Raw genomic sequence first — 22,763 nt, forward strand, 5'->3', positions numbered from 1 at the left:
TAATTTGTGAAAGACTGTGATGGGCACCTGTCGATTCAGCAACAGAACCACACTGTGGCTTTTAGAAGAGACTGTTTTCCACATCCACCTTTATTGACACATTCATCTCCCATTTTGATCTTGAGCAGAATCTTTTAACTTTGGAATAAAAACATAAATTAGTCGTTATTGATAGCAGGGTGTCCTCTGCTGCTTGTTGGGGAATGTGTGAATTATCTCTCAGCTAGCTGAGGGGGACATCTACTAACTTTCACGAGTAGGACACCGTTCAGGAAAAGACACATATGCTGGTGTGGGTGGCATGAGGTGTACAAGGGTATGTGGTTGGAAGACGACCATCACATGATTTAATGCAATTCTTTCTCATGCCGGCAGGTTTACTTAGTGAATTACACATTTGCAGCTGCGATATGCAGTAATGTTAAAGAAGACTAAACCGTGAGGCAATACTAGTCTACTGTCACTCCTAGACACCGGCTACCCTTCCAATCACATGTTGACTTGATGTATGCCCACCACCGCCTGCCAGCTAGGTTTGTGCTACATACAAATGTCACATAAATACATGCAGTAATCTGCAGGACACACCAGGCCTCCATTTGTGCAATGTCAGCAAACTGAGTAATGGTGAGTTGGATAATTGTAACACCTGTCATTTGCTGCGCTAAGAAATGACAATTGTGGCATGGAGCGCTATAAAAAGCAGAGCTGTTCTTGTTTCTTCTGCTCCTGGAGAGAAGAAAGTCAGATGTCTTTTAAAACACATGTTGAAGTGCACCCATAACAATACACCCCAGTGCTGGCTTGCGGTGGGATATAGATGTGTTTATAATTATTTGACCTGCTTGTACTTCTCTGGGAGCACTGTTTACTTCAAGAAGTCCCTCGCCGCAGACATTTAGAAGAAAATGCAACAATTACTGCCAATCAAGGTCGGATATTGGCAAATGGCGTCGTAAGAACACCATGACTAACAGGCCAACATAATACTTAGTTCAAACAAATGCTATTTCGATAATCTGTTACTCAAAGCAGCTGAAAATGTGTTCAGTTAATCTTAAAATGTTGTAGATATAATAGCATAGCTACAGCTTTGCACTCCGTGGAACCCCAAAAGAAATGACATCACTCAAAAATATTAATTAGCAAACTGAAGACATTTTGAAAATGTGTTTCATACCTCTGCATTTGCCTTTCAGTAAGAGAAAAGACTCTGTTCCTTACCTGAACCTCCACATGTGCCATCAGCACTGCAAAGTTGGTGAGGTGGTTACAAGAGCACGTGGTGTGTGTCCTGTTGGTTGTCAGGAGGCGGCATCCTTGCGTGGACCAGTAGCCCATCATTGTGCGCTTCGAGTAACTCCAGTAAGAACAATTAGGATTGAAATTATCCTCAGACTGCTGCAAGCAGGAATCAGAGTAAATCATTTTTGTCAGCCTTCATTGATTCTTCAAAGTCCGCTGTCCCCCTTTCCCCCCGCACACACACTCCTGCTCCCAGCCAAAAGTGTCATCCTATACTCAAGCTCACTGCTCATGCCAATTAGTTGTTTTTTCTTGATTAATTATCAAGCGAAGGCCAAAATCAATTCAGCCCCACACAGTTGCTTCATTTGCATTTGCAGAAGCAGGATACTAATTGTATTTGGCACCACGTGTTGTTCTTATTGTGCTGAACATTATTAGAGGTGTGATCGTCCTCACTGGTGAAAACCCTTTGTCCTATTGTGTCATACGTATGTATACGCATGTTCATAAGAAAATGACTCCTTAGCAATATCACCACAACTGTGAGTGCACTATACACACAAATCAAATGACATCTGTTGCCCACTAGGTACTGTGAAATTCATGCAGATATTGAAATGGACAAATCCCTGAGGATGAATGATGGGTGTGATATTAATCCACTATCTCCTTGTCAATAAGATTAATAAAAAGAAGTAGAATAGAAAGTGGGTGCTCAAGAATAAACACACAATGTACTGCAAACCAAGGCAAACATGAACATAAGAGCATTTAATGCATTCTAGTACATAGTTAAATACAGGAGCAGACACCAAGGCCTTCTGTTCTAGAATAACACTGAAAACACAGTGTAGACCCATGAATCGGTTATTTGGTAATTCCCAAGCCTCACTGCCGGAGAGCAATCAATGTCCATGTGAATAGTGCATAGTAGGAATACTTGGGGCTGTACCATGTTCACCAGAGTACTATGGTGGAAGCCATAATATAGTGTCTGACAATACATTGTTACCATCAAAGGCACACAATTGTGAATTTGACTTCAACAATAAGGGACTCATTTTCAGTGGTGCAGTAATACTTAAAGGATCAGTACCAGAGCCACCCAGATAACTAGATAAGAGTATTTGACACACAGACTATGGCTGCTGAAATCAACTGAGGTTGGAGGTGAATGACAGACAAAGACAAGTGAGAACTAGTGTGGAAAGTCTGATTTCCACATTATCCCCTACGACCCTTAATTAGGCATATTTCTAACTCCCATCCCCACAAACGTGACCAGTTTCACTGTTACCTGTAACTCTCAAACAGGGGGTGGGGGGTTCAGGCAAAATCCCCGAAACTCATAATAGATGCCAAAAAAATGGGACTGTGCAAAGCAAGGGGAAAATGCATGTTTAATTATTGTCTCCATAAGCCATTTCCTCCAGCATGTACCTTGATGTGCTTGACAGTATACACCACAGGATCAGCCAGATACACCTTGTTGCTGAACTCTTTATACACGGCAGCAGTAATGACGGGGGAATTCACTATGACTGAGTGATTGGTGGTCATAGCCTCTGTACCTAATTTCATGCTGGCATTCTCCGTAGACAGGTAAGTTCCAAGGTTGTTGTACAGGACAAAGGCCACTCTGATTTCACCTATGAGGAAATTCATATTTTCGAAAGATAAAGGAGAGATTACAATTTACAGACTGACGATTTTAAACTAACAATGATATATTAAAACAGATCATAAAAGAGTTGAAAGTGGCTTGGTCAGTCTAGCAGTACTTATCCTCACATGTGTACACTATATATCAATATCCTACAAGATCTTAAATGTAAAAGTAATGACTATCAATTATCTGTTGAATCTTAAGATGGAAAAGAAAGGCAGTTGCATTCCAGAGTGTCTTAAGCATCATCTGCCGTGAAGTAACACCAAGCCATGTGTGCCATCACTCACCCACACCAAAGCAGTACAATTCCTAGGTTTCCACTGAGTTACAACAGCTATAAAGTCCAAGCTATACGATCCTTCCATCAACTATATGCAACATCAACCACAGTTGCAGATCTACTGTGCAACCTATCAGGAAGTAAAAGGAATGTCACACCACGGGTAGATTTGTACTAAGCCCTCAGCATGCAAATACAGTCTATTGCAAGAATCCCATAATCTCAAGGCATTCTTGACCTGCTTGCTGTCATGCTCCTGTACCCATGCACTTTGGATTATTTGTAGTTTAGCTGCTACTGAAAAAACTTTATATTAGAAGCAAGCACTTAAGTAGGTATCAAAACCCAGAGATTGACTATCTGCCTCCTGAGTCAGCAGAATGCTCTATTAAGATACATTTTGTAGCAACAGTGTACTCTGCCAACAACACATGGTTTACTTGCTGCTTTGGAGTCAGGAAGGGTAAAAATGTGAAAAGAGGTGGATCCCTATGGTCATCGAAGTGGTGGACGAGATTGAATTATGGATGACTCAGCCAAAGGTGTGTGATTTTGTCATTTTGCTCTCAAGTGGCTTCTGCAGTAGGAGAGGACCAAATAAAAATATTGGGCAGATTTGCTCATGCATACATCTTGCTAAACGAATACAGGGTCAGTCATAGAACAGTGTAACAAAAGTACTTTTAATCCAGATGTCCAAGGTATTTGCAAAGAAACATGGTTCATTTCAGCACTATTTTTTGGTATGGGAAAATTACAGTTTAGCTGTTTTCTGTCAGTTGAGGTAAGTCTATAAATGAAGGCCCTGATTAACAGTTGTTTGGTGTTTTCTAACCCCTGCATAAATCCCTGTTTGGTAGGGGTCAGAATTCCAAAGTACACACATCAATTTCTGGGTACATTAATCACATTAGTCTTCCTTAAATGTTAGCAGGTAAAACCCATCGGAGTTTTACATGGAAGAAAAGTACAGTTTTTGCAGCAATTTGCAGATTTTTGTTAATTATTCCCCAAAACCTCAGAATACGTGCAATTTAGTGCACTTAACAAGTATAAAAATCCAGGGATATTTTATTTTATCATATGTGATAAATGGCACCTACTTTTCCACCCAACTCGGAATTAGGGCCAAAAAGTCTTCAGTGTTGTCAGAATGAACGCCCATGCTAAACCTTAAACAAGAGTACATGGAAACAAATTGCAATGCTTGGCACCCCGGCAAACAGTTATAGAAATTCAATGCTTCATTTGTGCCAGTGGTTGCAGGTGATGGGCATGAAAACTCATTTTAAGGGGCTGGGGCAAATTTTTGCTCACAAAAACTTTACTCACAACAAGAGAAGTAGGCACCCTAAATATTCAGCTACACTGACTGTCAGTATCGCTGGTGGCGGGATCCTAAGGAAACCATTGGGTTCCTAGACTTATTATTTATTGACAAATTAAAGCCTGGTAAAGCAAGATAAAATGTGTTTGGAAGTAAAGCGGGAGGGGTGGGAGTGGGTGGAGGTAGCAACTATCAATTTCCGCTCGAAATTGGGCAGCCAGTGTCCTTTGGCTCTTTCCTTGGAGTACATTTTAGAACAGTGCTTTTGTTTAGAAGTAGTGCGCTGGCCTCTCTCATAACTTGACCAGAAGTAGACCTCTGTCTGATCTTGGGAGCATCTACCGCACGGTGGCGTCTCGTCAGCCTGGCCTGCGCCACCGCACAGAAGCCTCTGCTGGCTGCGCTCATTACTGAACAATAAAGCAAATGAGTAAAGCATTTACGGTAATGGGGCTCATAAAGAAATTTGTCAGACTCCATTAGGAAAAGTGAACCTGGCACTTCCCAATTTGGTCCACAAAGGACCAATGCACGCAACAGAGCCCATGAATCAGGGAGGGCTGACTCCGTGCACATCCCCGGCCCATAAAGAACACTGGCAGGAGGGAGGATGTGCGATTTACAATAACGCTTTGCAGAGACAATAAATCGAGGGGAATTGAAATCGCTATAGAACAAGACACAAAGGCACATTCACACTCCGTTGTGTGGCGGAATTTCTCATGGGCATTCTTTATCAGGTCCGCAGCATGTGCCTCGTTTAAAATGCAAACTTTTAGCGCACTTTGCAACACCATCAACTACTAATGGCTTTCTCTGAACTGACAATAACCTAATAAGCTATCTCATCACAGAAAGCTGGTTAAAATATCGCCTGATGCAATACAGGAAGCAACTTTGTTAACCGTTGCGCTCGTCCGCTCTCGCGCATCCAACTGTTAGCTGGCGCCATTTCATGCTAAAGATGGCGGGCGGAGCGGTGAAATACGGCGCAGGTGGTGAGCGGGATGACGGATCGCCCTGCTCGCGCCCAGGTGGTGAAATGCACATACAGTAGCCACGCTCATCCATCAGGCCTGCAATGGCCCATTATGTCCGCCCCATGGCAGGGCACGGTGTCCGTGGATTAATATGTGCAGGAATATTAAAATCATACTGAAACCTAATCTGCTCTTTTCTCCCTGCTGCTTGGAGGTATTTCTCAGCATTGCCTTTTCTCACAGCAGTGGCGTTACCCGGCGTAGGCGAGTATGGAAGCTATAGCATTTTTTGCAGACCTGGAGCAGTTTGGAGCCATCAGGAATTATATTACCAGGAATTGCTCGATGCAGAATTCAGCGTGACAGTTTAATAAAACATATGCCGTTAGAGAGGAGCTCACACAGTTTTGTCTGTATAAGAATGTGGGTTTGCTTGTTTCCCAGATATATCTGGCATCTTGTTTGTACTTAAAAGCAACCCATGACATCATCGCTCTATTTGTGACACTTCAGAAGGTGACATGCTTGAAGATCGAGGACGCCATTAGCTGGACTACTCGAGGTTCTAGAGAGTGGAGTGGGCCAGGCCCTCCCAAGATAGCATCGTGGCCCACCCAAGTCCCAATCAGAAAATGGTCTTGTGCTCTTTTTCTTAATGAAAAAAACACATGGGCCTGCAGGCTTGCAATGAAAGCATAACTGTGAAATTTTCAACTGTAGCACCATGCCTTGGGGTACTTTAAGTGCCGGGAGTCAGGGGTGTGGTGACGGGGAATAACCATTACTGTGCAATTGTAAACAGAAAGGGTACCTGAGACACCTCTGCTATATCGCGACCGGGAGCTCCTGTCACACAATAATTAAGAGATGAAAACTGTTTTACTGTTTGAAACAGTGTGAAGGATTTTGCCATTGCAAGGAAAGTAAATGAAAATAAGCATACAACAGGGACATGTATGTCTTAGCAGTTGTTTGTAATATTTTCTTTCTGTGTAATGTTACTCCTATTTTATGGCCAGGGACACTGGAATTATGCAGCTGGGGAAAACCAAATTATGCGGCAGGACTGGCTAAATTATGTTTTAAAAAAAGGCATATTACTTGCAAACTTTGGTATATTTTAGGATAGTATTATTTCACTATTTTTACACACTTACAGTGTCTAGGAAAAAGATTTCACCTCCGTAGTAGCCCTTTAACACTGAAATACAACAATAGGCAAATGAAAAGTGACCAGTCAACCTTTACCAAGATCCTTCCACCGCACAGCAGAAATTGTTGCTGTTTTCAGTAATTGTTAATCTGTTTCAGCTAGTAACAACATTTTGTTTTGTTAACATCTGTAAATTATGCAGCAGATGATGGACAATGTGACATATGTGGCAATTCTATAGCTATGTGGGAAACACTGCAGCAGCAGCAGAAACACATATTTCCAGTGGCCTTGGTTACGGCACTATATTAAGGAAAAACAGTGATAAAGGCAAAGTTTTGACTCTTCCTAAGTGAAAAGATTTGTTAAGTTCCACTAATACAACACAGATACATAATGTAAAGGAGCAGTGCAAGTGACAATTAATGACACAAATAAAGCAATGTCAACAATTCCTGGCAGCATGCGCTGCTGCTGCTGTCTACTCGCAATATCCTCAAGTGCTCACAAGAGGCAGAGCGTGCTAATATAACTAAAAGAAACTTAACAAAGACACCCCACTGTGGAGCACTGCTGACTGTGCATTTAATGTCTCATTTTGTTACATGAATAAACAGAAAAGGATTATAGTCCGGGCCACTGCAATTATGCGACTCTGAAGATGCAGCATTTTCTGCGTAATTATGGGTGCCACATTTGCCACATAATCGATCATCTGCTGCATAATTTATAGATCTTAACAGAAAGCCATCATAAACGGATCAAAAGGTAATAAAAACAGAGTAACACAGTGGAAGGCCCTTGCAGAGGTTTACAGGTCACCTTTGAGCTGCTTACTGTTCTAGCTGTGTTTTAAACTGGTACTAATAAGATGTTCTTTTTTTCCAGACAGTGTTAACATATGTAAAAAAATGAAATGACAAAATAATAAAGTAATACTACACTGCATTGCGCTGCATAATTAAGTCAACCCTGCTGCGCATTTGGTCCTCCACTCGTTACATAATTCCTAATTATAGTGCTGCTGTTACTCCTTCAGTGACGTACCCTGGTGCTCCTTTTGAATATCGCTCTAAGCGTTTGCCTGGGTCGTTTGGCATGCAAGGGACAACACCCGTGTCGCTGTTAACGGAGCATCGTAATCACATCCCCTACACAGACGCCTTCTTCACTTCCCTACGTGAGTTCCCGAGGTACACAATAAGGAATAAGGATGGGTTAGCTCTGACAAAAGATCCTTATATAGTCCTGAAGAGGCCTGAAGTCAGGAGCCCAAAAAGCCTCAAAACATCTTTTCAGATGGAGTCCTTGATAAAATCAGAGAATAGCACACTGTAAGAGGCGACCATCAACCTGGATTCCTTAACACCAAAGTGTATATGCAGATATTGGCGACTGGTCCCGTTATTATGGACTACCGGAAATGACAAACCAGTTTGCAAGAATGTTTTTTATAATGACTGTCACTTGCTAAATAATTTTACCTAGGGACACTGTACAGAGGTTTATATATTGCACATGTAACCAGTGTATTTGGTGGCTAAGGCCATTAGCTCATGCAAGTTGGCTCATGGATATGTAATATTAATTATATATACATATGCATATTAAAATAGGGAGTGTATATCCTACAACGTTAGATGATTTAAGAAAAGACTGGAATGCAAAGCAATGTATGCAAATTATTGTTTTCATATATCCAATAATAATTAATGTATTATTGTCTAATGAATTTTGCTGGATCCATCTCTGAAGAGTCAGTGTTGATTGTAATATAGGCTTTTACTCATTTGGCCCTAAACTGGTAAGATAATATACTGAGACACATGTAAACATGTTGTGCACATGAAAGGGATCAAACAAAATCAGATCACAATTCTTATGTTTCCTCTATCTTTTTCTTACCAGACTTTTTCTCGTTTTTTGTTGTGGGCACAGGGTCTGCTTCAAACAAGATTTTAGTGTTAGATGTGGGAGAACACTAGTCATTTCCACAGCACGCTCCCTTGCACACACATAGCTATCAAAGCCAAGATTAACCTGACTGAAGACTTTGGCCATCTTGGAATTGCCCTTACAACATTTTGGGCAGTTTGCAGTAAGGCAAACAGGAAGTAATGAAAAGAGTAGGCAGGCAACTTTTATCCCACTCAGGAGTCACCCCCAACCACTATCTATTGCCAGCCATAAATGTGGCACCCCAAAGTTAACACTGGCTGGGAACCTGGTAAATAAGAAGAGGAACTGATCTGCTGTCTGTAACCTTAGAGAAGCCCCAAAGGACTAGAGCTACTCCCTCTTGTACCAAAGAAAAAGACATAAACTCCAAGGGTCCTTTGGCTGAGTTTATGTTTGGCTATAGGGACACCCTAAGCTTCCCTGCTGACAGTGGCAACTGGACCTGGACTGAACTTTGGAGTTAGCCACTGCCTTACTTCCTGATGGCCTCTGAGAACTTTCCCCTCATGTCCTCAGGGTTTTACAAGTGTACTCCTGTGGTTGTTTGGGCACCAGAAGAATTTGTAAACTTTTGAGCTTCAGTGGGATCCTCCAGGGATCCTTCGAGGTAAGCATCCTACAGTCTCAGACTGAATTTCAGCTTCATCCCTCGCAGAGATCTCTGCACCTCTGAAGAAACAACTAACTTGGGACTTAGAACATCTTCAGCAAGAAATCTCAAAAGCCTCAGAGCACCAACAGGCTAACCTGCTTCAGGTATCCCATATTCAGTTCCATGGAAGCGGCTACAGTTTCAGTGGCAGACGCATGGAGAGGATTTTCTTTAAAAAGAAGTGACAAAGTCCCTTTCTGAAGTGAAACTTATTAATTTGGACAGATTTTTGATTTCCAAACTTTCATCGGGACCAATCCACTTAGTGTATCTGACCAGAGCTTCACTGCAGTTGGCTATAAATCACGTCTAGGTCTGAATCTACTGCAACCACTGACTACTATTTGTGCCATTTTCACCAAAAACCTCAAACATTTGTTGTCTCTGGTTCTCCTTATTCGATTTTTGTAATTTTGGTGTAATTTTGCTTATGAAATGTTACTTTATTTTTGTAGGTACGTTTGGGGTTTTTATTTCTTGGTGTTTTTGAGTTTATTACTGTTTTGGTATTGCATAAATATTTTACACATTTCCCTAAGATAAGCCTATCTGCTCTGCGCCATCACTACCAGGGAATTAAGCTCATGTAAATTTAGTGACATTGAGGATTCTCTCTTCCAAAATTATTATTACTCCTTGCCCACCTCAAATAATAATCATCTCTCTTATGCACAGCAAGTGTTATAAGAAAAAAAAAATTGGTATCCTACCATCAATATAAAAATTCTGAACTTCAAGATGTTCCTGATGTGGATAAACAACACACTTATGCAAGCTACATATAAATTTGATATTTTGGGGGCATTTTTAAAGGTAGAGTTCATAACTAGCTTACAACACAAATTACCTTAGCTAAAGATTAACTCACAGCTGTAGAAGCTGTGGTGTCCTTTCATCGGAAGTTCTGAAAAACCCATGGTTACCTTCAGAACTATGGCTCCATTGGGTGGTAAACATGATCAAAGATTCTAGAATCTTGACAAGAGGAAAAGGTGATGGGATACAAAGATGAGTGAAGGAGATTGATTAGAGGAGGGTGTGAGGATTGAAACGATGAGCATGAAAAAAAGGAAGAGTAAGACAATAAAATGGAAAAGCAACCAGTGAATGAAACAAGAGTAAGGTGGAGATAGAGAGATGGGCAACGCGAAAGAGGGGAAGGGGAAGCAAAGTGAAGGGAGAGTAATAGGGAAGAGGCTTACAGAGGATAGTGAGAAAAAAGGAGGACGATGAATAGGAGAGAAGGAGGGTGAGTAGGAAAGGCAGGAGGGTGAGAAACTGAGGGGAAGTTGAGGAAGAGAGAAGAGCAAGGAAGAAAGGTGAGATGTAGAGATGTGGGTGAGGTGAAGAGATAAGGGTGAGGTGGAAATAGAGGGGTGGAGTAAGTAAGCAGATGGACAGTGAGAGGATGGCAAGGTCAGGAGAGAGTGAAAGTAGAGAAAGGCGGAAAGAGAGGAGGGTGAGGTGAGAGAAATATGAGGGTGAAGTGGAGAAAAAGAAGGGCACAGCAGGGAGACAGGGGGATAAGATGGAGAGAGTGAGCAATATGAGGTGAAGAGAAAGAAAGTGAGGTGGGAGGAAGTTGAGGGTGACGTCAGCGGGACAGCTGGTTAAAGTGGACAGAAAGGAAAGTGAAGTCTGGAGAGAGAACAGAAAGACCGAGAGTAAGGAGGATGAGGTGGAGAGAGCAGAAGAGATCAAGACCATTTATTTAAACCTCTAAGAATACACAGTTAAAAAGTGTAGACAGAACCTGGCAGTAAGTATAGTATGCAGGTCACATCTGAACAAGACCATCCTGCATTCCCAGACCCATCTCTCAGACATTTAGGAGACTATGGACAACCCACCCATCTTGTTGGGCCCTCCATGCTTCTTCATGGCCGTCCCAGATCAGAAATTCTTGAGCAACGCCTGACTCGAGGTGGTGGGATATCAGACACTGTAGGACAATTATAGCATTTTCTCACACGTTAGAGTAAAATGTGTCAACACTACTACACCAAGTGAACTAAAATTTAATATAAATGAGTTTTACGTTAGAACTTATTGAATTAGAACGGCAACAGAGTGCAGACAAAAAAATGATTTTTGCCTCAACATGCCCTTAGAAGATGACCATAGCCACATTTTAGGGCCACCCAGTGAGGGGACAATTGCTGCCGTAAGCTACAAAACATTGGGACAAAAAACGACTGGATGTGTTATAAAGAAAAGATGACCGTCCTTACAGTAATGTGCAGAAGGCTGGTGCAAGGCCACAGTTGCAATGGCGAGAATAATTATCAAGTGCTATTAGGATGGTCATTGCATAGTTGTCTTTCCCCTTTTCCGCATTTAAGTGGCTGCAGCCTAGGAATATGTACTTGAAATATAAGGTACAAATGCAATGTTTCTTTAACATGCATTTTTTTTTACTTAGTTACCAAGCTATTTACCATTTGCCTCGATTGAGCACTGGAAATAATGTATCATAGTGCGGATATAAATCACTACCACAGGGCTCACTGCAAATTAACTGGACTTTAGTGCCTGTGACGCATGTCTAATCAGCTGACACACAGACTTCCCTTCAGATGGAGTTTTATTGATGCCATGATATTTTACTCATTGCGGAAATGAAGCACAGACTGCTTCCACAATTGCCTCTCATATCTTTTAAACATAGTGGAAGCACATAGGAAAGTGTCCACGATTTGCTGAGAAACACGGGCAATACTGGGCTCTAGGGATGCCAGTGACACAAGCTATGATTTCATTAGATGTCATGGCCACAATTTCAGGATTAGCTCATGCTAGCTTTGCCGGGTGGCTGGGTAGCAGAAAAAGAATGGCAAGGGCACCAGTTCTGGAAAATATGTTCTGATTTCAAAAGCACAGCACTTTAGCAGGGGCACAACCCAGTCACTGCAGGGAATGTACCTTCCGCAATCATTTTCTGAGTTACGTCTACCACAGGGTAAAGTTGGACACTTCGCACTGAGCAGGGGTGGAACTCTCACTGAGTTAAGGATTCGAAACCAATGGTTATACGGATTACCAGGAAGTAAAACAAAATAGATGTCTAGCACACCCTTTTCTCAGCGTGTAAGAGACTGTAATGGCATATCTCCCGCCGTGTGAAATGACACTGCGGCTATGCTTGCAGTCATGGTAGGCACTGTGATTTCAAGAGATATAATTGTTACTCATCTGGTGAGTTAACTTTGACTTTACCTTCTTGAAAAATCCGGTGTCGATTCCTGATCTATATCATGAATTACAAGAGCAAGAAAGCCATTTCTTGGATTCCCTGCAATACTACAGTTAACTCCTCTGTCCAAAAACTCAACTTGACACGTTGGATAAATGTTAAAAATGCAATGGATGGTTCACTGCTGGAACAGCTACAGATATCTATTTTTTATAATAAATTTCTCCTCCTCCACAACTACAGCTTAGTAAGTTACAAAAGAACATGGCTCTTTTCGGTAGATTTCATATGCTAACTTATTACCTATCACTATATTTTCTGGTATGACTTTGCAGGTAAACAATATCCATGCATCATGCTGAAAAGTCCAACATATTTTTTTGCAACCCAAAACAAAACAGATCTTTGAAATCTGGTAGCCAATAACGTTGATGTTTTCAGGGGGCCCAGATGAAGAACAAAATGCTGGAGTACACAAAACATTATGTAAGTAAAGACGAAGCAACTTACCGTTGCGGCCATTTTGTCTCAGCGTGTTTGCTGATAGCTGGATGGAGCTGCCATGACCAAGGTTCTGTGGGAATTTCAGATCCTCTAAATTCACATCAGTACTTAGCCTTGCAACTTCTAGTTCTATTAGGAGAAAAAGAGAGACATAATAAAAAAGGGTTTAAGACGACTGTAATGCAGTTTCAAATACGACTATTTTCAAACTACATTTTTGACCGAGCTGAGGAACTTCAACATTTCAGTTGACTCTGTCCTGGGGCGTTTCTGAAATGTAATTAAAGTACAAGCCAAGTCAAGGGACTTTTGCTACAAGATCGACTACAATGCACGTAAACAAGACAAGCAGACTTTCACAAACAATAGAATGCAATGTGTGGAAAATGAGAGCGAAGGCCACAGGCATTCAGCATCTAAGTGAAATTTTATCAACGCTGTAAATCGGAATTGAAAAAGAAAAGGAACAGAATGCACTCTTTTGATCCTGCGGCACAAAATATAATCTTGTGAAGATGACTGATCAATGAAAATGTTTTCTGTCCAGCATCTCTGGTATGGAGCATGCCTCAGCTGTTTGTGGACAGTGGTACAGTAGGGTGTGTCTCTCCTAAGCTAGAGCGCTAACCATAGGTCAGAAACTGAGAAAATGGTAGGAAAAGAAAAACATTGTAAGCAAGACAGACATGCATAGGTCTCTGGGGTCTTATCAGAACGTCTGATAAGTGCTGGTCTCGGAGTCAGAGAGAAGCAAAATGGGAGCACGTGCTTGAAGGGCGAGGAAAGGAGAGAGTGGGACATGCGTAAGAAGTTGAATAATAAGCAGTTGAACAATAGTTACAGGTGATATGAGATACAATAAAGAAACCTGCGAGGACGTTGTAACAGAGGAAGCTGTGGAAGTCCTGCTGGGTGTAGCAGAAGGCGCTAGTGCAACACTAGTTGACAAGACAGTGTCACAGCAAACTCATGTTGGGCATTGTTACATAAGGAGACGTGACAGATATGTTGAGTGTGGGAAAGAAGAAAAAGTAGAACAAATGTTAGAAACTGCAGGAGACTGAAAAAAGTGACATATGATTGAGGGTTAAAGAAAGACAAAAGCGGGACACATGTTTGAAGTGGAATAAGGAAACAATAGAAAACATATTAAAGCTGAGATAGAAATGAAATGGAGATGTAGAAAACAGAAAAGAAGAGGCAGAATAAGCAAGCAGAGGACCACTTGCTAGAAGCAGCAAAAGAAGGAAAAGTGAGTGAAATCAGTGGAATAAGAAGCGGACAATGTGATAGGACGAGAAGTTGAGTCAGTTGTGCCGGGGCTGAGAGAAAGAAACGTGTGGCCACGTTTTGGATGGGCAGAGAGAGCAGAAAGGTCAGGCATTTTAGAAGGGGCGATTAGCAGACGGGAAAAATATCATGAACAGGGAGGGACATAAATGAATATTTAGTTGAGGAAGAATATCTTAGAAAGGAGCACTGAGAGGGGCAACATCAGAAGAAACAAACTGCCCACCCCCTGCTTAATTACTGGGGGCGAAAGGAATAAGGGGGCAGTAGTTCAACAATGTACAGTTTGTGTACACATCTAAAAACTCAGCCTACTGCAGTGTTTATGACAGAACCATTCAAAAACAAAATAATGTACTTGGTAGCACAATCCTCCTGCTATTTAGGGCACTGTCGCCAGCTAGTCCACCTTCATATGGATTTCCCCCAAAAACATAATCTGTAGAAAGTATAACCTCAGTACAGACCTTTTTGAACACACAGTTGGATGGCTGCAGAAATCACCAGTATTTGAAAAGTTTCAGAGCAGGGAATCAACCCAGAAGATGGACTCTGTTGGGCAAACTTCAACAGGACTCATGAGCATGACATGACTTTTTCACAAGCTACTCAGACAACGTAAGAGTTGAGTGCTGTCACAGCAGTGGCCCAATGCCATTTTAATGTACTGTAGTTTGTATGCGCTAGCTGATCACTACATAAGTGAGGCAAGGAATTTGTTGTGGGTTTCATTTAATCAACTCACTGAGGATGGATGTTTGCAGCTTTGGTGCTTTAGGAAAGAATTCTACTTGGAAGTGATTGCACTAACGTTTTTTGGAACCCCCCCCAAAAAAAAAAAAAACATTTTGCTTTCTTTGTGGGCCCACTATAAGCTATTGCTACTTACACAACATGGATTTCGCACTAAAAATACAATGCTTTTCCTCTGGTTTTCAGTTGAACAGAAAATGTACAGTTTGAGTTTTGGAAGTCAGGAGCGTGCCCCCTCTTATGCTGTGTAACTCAAAAGGGTAATGACAGCGGTACTCACGGATGTTGTCTGTGTTCTCTCTCACTATGTCAGTCTTCAGAAGGTTATCTGCCAGCACGAAGGCTCCTTCCTCCACGGTGTCGAGAAGCATGGTGGCTGCCCGCAGCTGATCGCTGATCGTCAGGTCCCTCCACGCGCTCACAGCCTGGGGCTGGAGGAGGTTGTTTACCGTCTCCACCATGGCCTGCAGAGCAGAAGAAACAGAATGACAAAGGTCCATTGGGCCTGCATGAGCTGCCAGACATCTACTAAAGCATGTTGCTCTCGTGGCCCGCAAAGCAGTCCACGTGACTCACTGCACAGCCTGCTTCCCCCGTGGTGATGTTCTGCAGCAGACATACTTGACACAGCTTTACTGCAAAATCTTCCCCACATAAGTAACAGGTTTCTTTATTGTATTTTTTGAATGTCAATAAAAAGTCTCTTCTCCTTCCCTGGATCAATATTTCTGGCTACGCTCAGCTGTGCCCGCTAAGTGCTGTACTGTTCACTGAATGAAAAGAAAGATACAGAGCAGGGCATGGCCAGGCACACTCACCGCTTTTTCAAAGGCTACAAATATCTGCAGAAGCACTATGGTGTACTTTGAGTATACTACACGCCAAATCTAGGGAAAGAATCAATTGTTTTCATAATCTGCATGCAACTAAAAAACATGACCAGGTTCCTGGGAGCCTCCTACGTGCAAAGAAGAGCTGTCTTGTGTGCGGTGTGAGAGTATGCATGTCCTTTTTTCCTCCGGCCAATGATCGTGCACTAAGCATTGATTTCAGTGCTTGATTTCAGCCTGTGGTTTCCGGTGTGGGGCACCATCAGTTATTTTTCAGGGCCGGCACTTATTTTTCTGCCTCAAGCATTTACTTTGGGCACAAGAAACATATGGGAAAGACAGAGGAAGAGAAAAGCGAAAAAGCATCACAAAGGGAGAAAGCAGAAAGCTGAAAGAGCGAGCTGAAGGGGCAAGGAGTGGCTGTAAATGGATTAAAGAGACCTGAGATGGTTTAAAGATTACGCTGTCTCAGTATTCCATGCTCGCACATTTAATTGCAGCAGGCGCCTGTTTCGGGCAACAGCAGTGGGCATCGGCACATTTTTATTTACAAATTAAGCATTGATTGACTTCCACCTCTTCTTCAGTTATTCTGTGCATTTGCAAATCTGCCCCAAGTGTTTCTGCTAGCACGTTTAGCCCCCTCAAGTGGCAGCTGAGTGTGCATGGAGGGTAGAATGGTGGCCATATTTTGGGAAGCGTTGTTCAGTACAAGGCCACTGGATCAAACATGACCAGGATGAGACTGAACACTATTAATTACTCAGTGGCCATACTTTACTTGATCTATGTGAAGTGAGCTGATAGTGCTAGTCCTGCCCCCAAACGTCAAGCAGCAGGTTTAACAGCACTGCCATTCTCAATGGAAATACAGTGCTGTTGGGGTCTCAGCACAGACGCCAAACAGTGAATAAACTTGTAAATTAAAGACCCATCTCCTAACTACTGAGTAACATTGACATGTACATAGATGGGACTCCTTCCTTCATTGTGCTATATAAATGAGTCTGTGAGCGTACTGTGCTGTCTTACAGCCTGCACGTGACCCCACAGCCACGGGAATTCTAGGCGCAGGCATTTTTATTCAGAAAAATTGACACACAGATGACAGTTTGTTTGTATCAGTTCAGTCCAATCAAACATTATAATCGTCAAAAGAATATGTGCTTATTTTTAGATTGTATTATGATGTCAGTGTCTGTGGTGTTTACATATTACCAAATCATATGAGAGCCTTATGGATGATGTTAGACACATGCTTTGATTTATTTTAAATGTAATTTTCAATATATATTCAAATTAGGGTACGCTTCAGGGTGTATAAGTTAAAATGCAACACATAGAAGTCTATCCATATTGCGAATTAGGAAAAATTAGGTTAACACAGTTGAAGTTCATAATTAAGAGGGGCGGATACCGATGATAAGAAAATGCATTTAAGTCACTCGTTTCCATGCCTACTGCATACAAACAAAATCCAGGCACCATGAATAAAAAACAGTCTAAAACAGTATGTCCTTCGGATTGCTACACAGATAAAGATATCGATAAGAACCGTATCGATATATCTTTAGAGAAGCGTCTTCACAGACTGGAAGAGTACTTAGGCAAGCCTTAGGCATGTAAGGAAGGAACTTTCCCTGTCCTCAAAGCTGACAAATGGTGGCTCTATATTTCTCAAGAGCTTAAGATGTTTTTTCAAGCCAAAGTGCGCGCAGTTTTTTTATTATTACAGGACAGTGGAAGTATTTTATTTACAATCTACGCAGGGGGTGCCCAGAAGCCACCCAGTGGCATGTGGAGAGATTTGTAGAACATTCACGTCCATTGTGGATGTGGCTTGAACATTAAATAGTTTAGGTGAAATGATTTCTTAGTAATCGTTGTTCATGAAATTGTTTTTTATGAAATCACATACAACTGAAATAAAGATGCATGAGGGAGAGTGAATACCAGACAGCTTTCGTATTGAAAACCTGGCTTTTATCAACTAAGCAGTAGGCTCTTCCAAAAAAATGTGGGCTCAGTGCAAGACTCATTGCATAACTAACAGCGACTCACAAGATCACTGTAACCAAAGTCCAAGTCAATTGGGCCACATGTATATATGTTAGAAATTGAGAGTTTCTAATTGCGATTCTATGCGAATCATAAGGAGATCGCAATTTCAAATGTACAAAACTATTCTGAATTTAATCTGCGATTTCCAATGGGTCACAACAGACCTACCTCATTAATATTTATGAGGTAGGTCTTGCTTTGTGACCCACTGGGAATAGCGAAAAGCACAGGGACGGTGGTCTGCTGGGTTAAGCAGACTGCCATGGATGTGACTGCTGTTCAATAAAACAATCTTTTTTTTTTTTTAAAGCACCCCTTAAGGGAATATTTTGGTTGTGAAACATTGAAACATACCACTGCAATTTGGTGTTAGGAAGGAATGCCATAAACACACCCCTGCCTAATACCACATCTTAAAGCCAAATTGTGATTCGGTACCAGGTTACCAAATCATTATTTGGCCTTCGTACATACCAAAAAGTATTTTTGCAGTCACAATCAGCCTGATTCTGCAAATCGGACCATTTGCAACAGCTAATAAGCTTTGTATATCAGGCCATTAGTTTTTAAATTTGGTGACAGAACACACCCAAGTCACTTTTGAATTAACTTTACGGCTTTGGGAAAGTCTGTATTGTTTCAGAAGACTAAGGTGTTGATTTAGAATTTGGCAGACGGTTATTCCGTGACAAACGTGACTGAAAGCCTGTCTACCTTATTTCAAATATGATAGGAAATAATGCGTTTGTAATAAGGTGAACATGATATTCACCACATTTGTCACAGAGGGCCTGATTTAGATCTCGGCAGAAAGAATACTCTGCCACAAACATCACGGATATCCCATCCACCTTATTATGATCTCCATAGGATATCATAAGATCGTAGTAAGGCGGACAGGAAATCCATCACATTTTTGAAGGAGTATTCCCCTCCACCAAGACATAAATCAGGTGCAGAGTAATCAGCCCGCCAAACTCTATATCAGGACATATACTGTTTCATTTTTTCAAAAATAAAAACATCAAGGGTACCCCATTGTTCAGTGAGGGTTTGTAAGTCATTTCTCATTATTACTAATAGGTTTAAAGTATGTCTAATAAACACAATTGTGAAAAGAAATTCCAGTGAAGAAAAAGTGATTTATATAATAGGGAGATGGAAATAAGGATTGATATAGCCAATTGGTATAGTCTTGCCAATGTATCATTCATTATTAAAGCACATGCAAGATTAATTGGATTTAGAAAGAAGAAATGAACACAGAGAAAAGGAGAAAATACATTGTGGCACTGCAAGTAGGACAGCAGGCTAAAAATGTAACCAGCGCAGATAAGCAGTTCCTTGACCTTTTATAGTAATCAACCATTATTATATACGACAACAAATCAGGCGATTATTTATAATAAGATAAATTAGATATAATGAGAGGAGGTAATTTCCTATCTTGTCATCTGGTTTTTGACAGCTGCATTGTGTTTTTCTTACAGTATGTTAATTACTCTGTTGAAAAGTATGTTGACAATATCAAGGCAGCAAGCAGTGTTCTGACTCCTTTGGTTTATTGTCTCATGTCGACATCTGTGTTGCTGCCGGCCAGACTGGACAAAATTATAAACAATTGATTCAGTATTTTATAGGAAGAGCACTCTAACTCCATGCTATCAAGCTCACTATTTAAACATGTAATTGAATATGGTTACTGCTAATTTTAGCGTTGTGATGAACATCTCAGGATTATTTCTTTCACAGGTACTACACCAAGACAGTCAAAAGTGCAACTTTATTGGGGTTAAACAGAGGAGAGTCCAAAAGGCAACAACTGTCCACATATTTCAGTGCATTCTACGGTGCCCTTGGAGGGCCAGACACATTCATCAAGGTCAGAAGTGTGGGTGGGGTTCCTGCTGTGACTTTAGAACAATAAAAGGATAATTTTTTATTAATATATTTTATGTTTCTGTAAAGTGCATACACCACAAAATTGTGTCAGTGCTCTCCACAGAGAACACTCAAATCAAGTTTACATAAGCACTCTGCATAGACCAAAAGACAAGATACGTAGTAATCTTTACATTTCAGTAGCATTTGTATATGTATTGCCTTTTTTTTGCTTTATTTAATAAGAATACCAGTCTTGCAGTTTCTAACAGACCGAGGACAGACCAATCGTAGAAATTGAAACCAATAGACTCCCCATTTTGTTTGCTTGTTTTTTCTGTTGTCAGCCGACTTTAAAGACTACACCAGACATTACTACAACGGTTCAAGAGGTAGTTGATTGTTGTTGTCTATTCGTTCTGCAGAGATAGCTATGAAAGAAGATGGCTTGCCTGATATGAAACCTTCTATTTTGACCCTCTATGGTTTAATTTTGTGGGTGGGAGAGCAGATTAAAATGAGATGATCTTATCCGTGCACACAGTTTTAAATGTTTAAAAGTATTTTAAGAGGTGCATTGGTATTACACAGGACCTCCATTACCAGGTAACCTCATAGTCCACCTGTCCACTTATAACTGGATGGGTGTACAGTAGGGATAACTTGAGAAAGAGGATGCTTTCCAGACTTAGATGGGAGCATCCCCATGATGCTATGTGGGTGGGGGCTCTACCACTTCTATTAGTGGCATGAAACAGTACAAGTCACACATGAAAATAGATTTTCTTCTGTATGTGTAAAATAAGTAGCTGATAATCACATTAGGCGCCCACACTCTTTCATTTTGAGAGAATCTATATAAGTTTATTAAACCATTTTCACTCTCTATTGATTCACCTTCTGTTACATAACTCTGCCAATAAAGCTGTCACTTGAAGCAGGATATTCGCTAACCACTGTAAACTGCAAATACAACTAAAAGCTGTTAGAACAGTCAGCGTTACCGTGGTCTTTCCCCAAACATTTTGCCTTTATTTCTCCAGTTTTGCTGAACTCTTTTTTGTTGGCTTTAGGTCTCTGCACAATTTACCGCTGCTAACTAGTGTAACAGTGCTTTTGCTATCTCTTTTAAACATGGTGAATTTGGTTTACACCCAATTGGTGCTTTTAATTTACTTGTAAATCCCTAGCAAAAGGTGGTTTTGCAGAAACACAGGAACTGTAAATGAAATGTTACAAGTGGGCCTGCAGCACTGAATGTTACACTCAGTTAAATAACTTTTTAAAACATGTCTCAGGTTTGCCACTGCAGCCTGTGTGTATGGTTTTTAACAGCCATTTCAATCTGGTAAAATAAACCACTTGCCAGGCTAAAGCTCATTTTTTAATAGATATAAATCAACCCTATTGTAGGTCCTAAACAGCCCAGAGTAAGGGGTGCATTATATTTAAAAGGTTGGACATGCATGTTTAAGTTTCACATGCCCTTGTAGCAAAAAAATCATAAATTTGTTTTTTACTACTGCAATGCTTACCTCTCCCACTGGATAACACTGGGCTACCTTATTACATTTAATAAGTGATAACATTTGTGTGGGAGCAGGTAGACATCTCATGTTAGGTGTCTGCAGAATTGTGATTTAAAATCCACTTTAATTGTAAAGTCGGATTGCAAGTCACAATTCCGAAAATGCCTCTTTTAGAAAGTTGTCATTTTATGTCCTATCCATTTAGTGCCTGTAGTTTGTTCCTGGGTCACATGACTAGGTGTAGTTGGCCTTGGTGCATTCCTCATAGACAGCCACACAATAGAGTGTCTGGGTGTTGGCATAGTGTGCCATCTCTGGCAGGATGAGGGGGCTAAACTGTCACCTACCACACTTGAACTTCATAGGCACTGGCCCAGCTCACACACAAAGGACTTCACACTAGCATATTGTCCCCCCTAACTAACTGGGATCAGGGCAGGGAGACAGACATTTCCAAATCCCTCTGTAGGAGCAAAGTCCAGAAGCTTCTCCCAGTTCAAAGTAGGCATCAGGTATTAAAAGGGGACCCTAAAACTCACTCTTCAGTATTCTCCTGGACCTATGTATATTACAGAAGAAGGGTGCCCTGTTGTTTGAGGCCTGCCCTGCTTGTTGAGAAGGAAGACTGGACCTGCACCCTTTATCCCAGGCTGAAGTGACTCCAAGGGTCAGCTGACTGAACACCTGTTCTGAGCAACAGGGACACAAGAGGTTTCAAAAGCCTCTCTGCAACTGCCCAGCTGACCTGCTGCAACTGGACCTGCCTGTGCCTGCTGGCCTCTGCTAGAGAGGGTTCCTGATACCCAAAAGATGCTTCACAGGTGCTGGATCCTTGGTGTGGCATCAGTTGAGTCCTCCTTGAAGAAAAGGAAAAATCCTGAAGTTTTAGGTTCTTTATGACCTCGAACAGGCCAGTTTGCGCCAAGATCTTGCTGCCTGCGCTGCATCGGCAATTTGAAGCTCTGGTACACCTGACTCTTCGCTCTACATTAACTGCCAGTGACAATCAGCAACGCAAAATCTGCACTTTGTGCTACAGCATCGACAGCCAGCGGTGACAACCAACATGAACTTCCAGCAGCGATCATCTGCCACCCCAACAGGATCTTTTGCGCTACAGCAATGACCGTCTGCGACATCCAGCCTGCACTTCGTGCTACAGCAACAACCATCTGTGAATGTTTCCCTGCTCCTCATGGCCTCCTCCATTGCAAGTGAAACTCTTCTTTACTCAACTTCAGAAGATAACTTTTTCAGCAGGACTAACCTGGACTCTGTATCCAGCTGACACTTCATTGCGGTTGGCCTGAACTTGTGGCTCTCACTCGGTCTTGCACAACCAGATGACTGCCAGTGACACTTTGTACTTTTAGGTGCTGTACTTACCTTTAGAATTTCATACGCTTGGCTCTACTGAATAGATTTTTAACTTTTTGGTGTCAAATAACTTATTA

The 22,763-nt window shown here is 41.5% G+C and overlaps 1 protein-coding gene across 10 annotated transcripts in view; it reads right to left on the reverse strand.

Moving 5' to 3' along the window:
• ADGRL3 (adhesion G protein-coupled receptor L3) overlaps positions 1 to 22,763 on the reverse strand; it is a 1,158,007-nt gene that overhangs the window by 128,989 nt on the left and 1,006,255 nt on the right. For 8 of the 10 annotated variants that reach the window (XM_069237928.1, XM_069237906.1, XM_069237915.1 and 5 more), the window contains 4 exons: positions 15,289 to 15,472; positions 12,972 to 13,094; positions 2,689 to 2,897; positions 1,225 to 1,401 (listed from right to left, as the gene is read on the reverse strand). In XM_069237928.1, coding sequence (XP_069094029.1) covers positions 1,225 to 1,401; positions 2,689 to 2,897; positions 12,972 to 13,094; positions 15,289 to 15,472 — 693 coding nt within the window. The remainder of the gene's footprint in view (positions 1 to 1,224; positions 1,402 to 2,688; positions 2,898 to 12,971; positions 13,095 to 15,288; positions 15,473 to 22,763) is intronic. The other 2 variants (XM_069237923.1, XM_069237895.1) reach the window with 1 other exon arrangement.

Source organism: Pleurodeles waltl, chromosome 1_2 (genome assembly GCF_031143425.1).
Source record: "Pleurodeles waltl isolate 20211129_DDA chromosome 1_2, aPleWal1.hap1.20221129, whole genome shotgun sequence".
NCBI classification, from domain to species: domain Eukaryota; kingdom Metazoa; phylum Chordata; class Amphibia; order Caudata; family Salamandridae; genus Pleurodeles; species Pleurodeles waltl.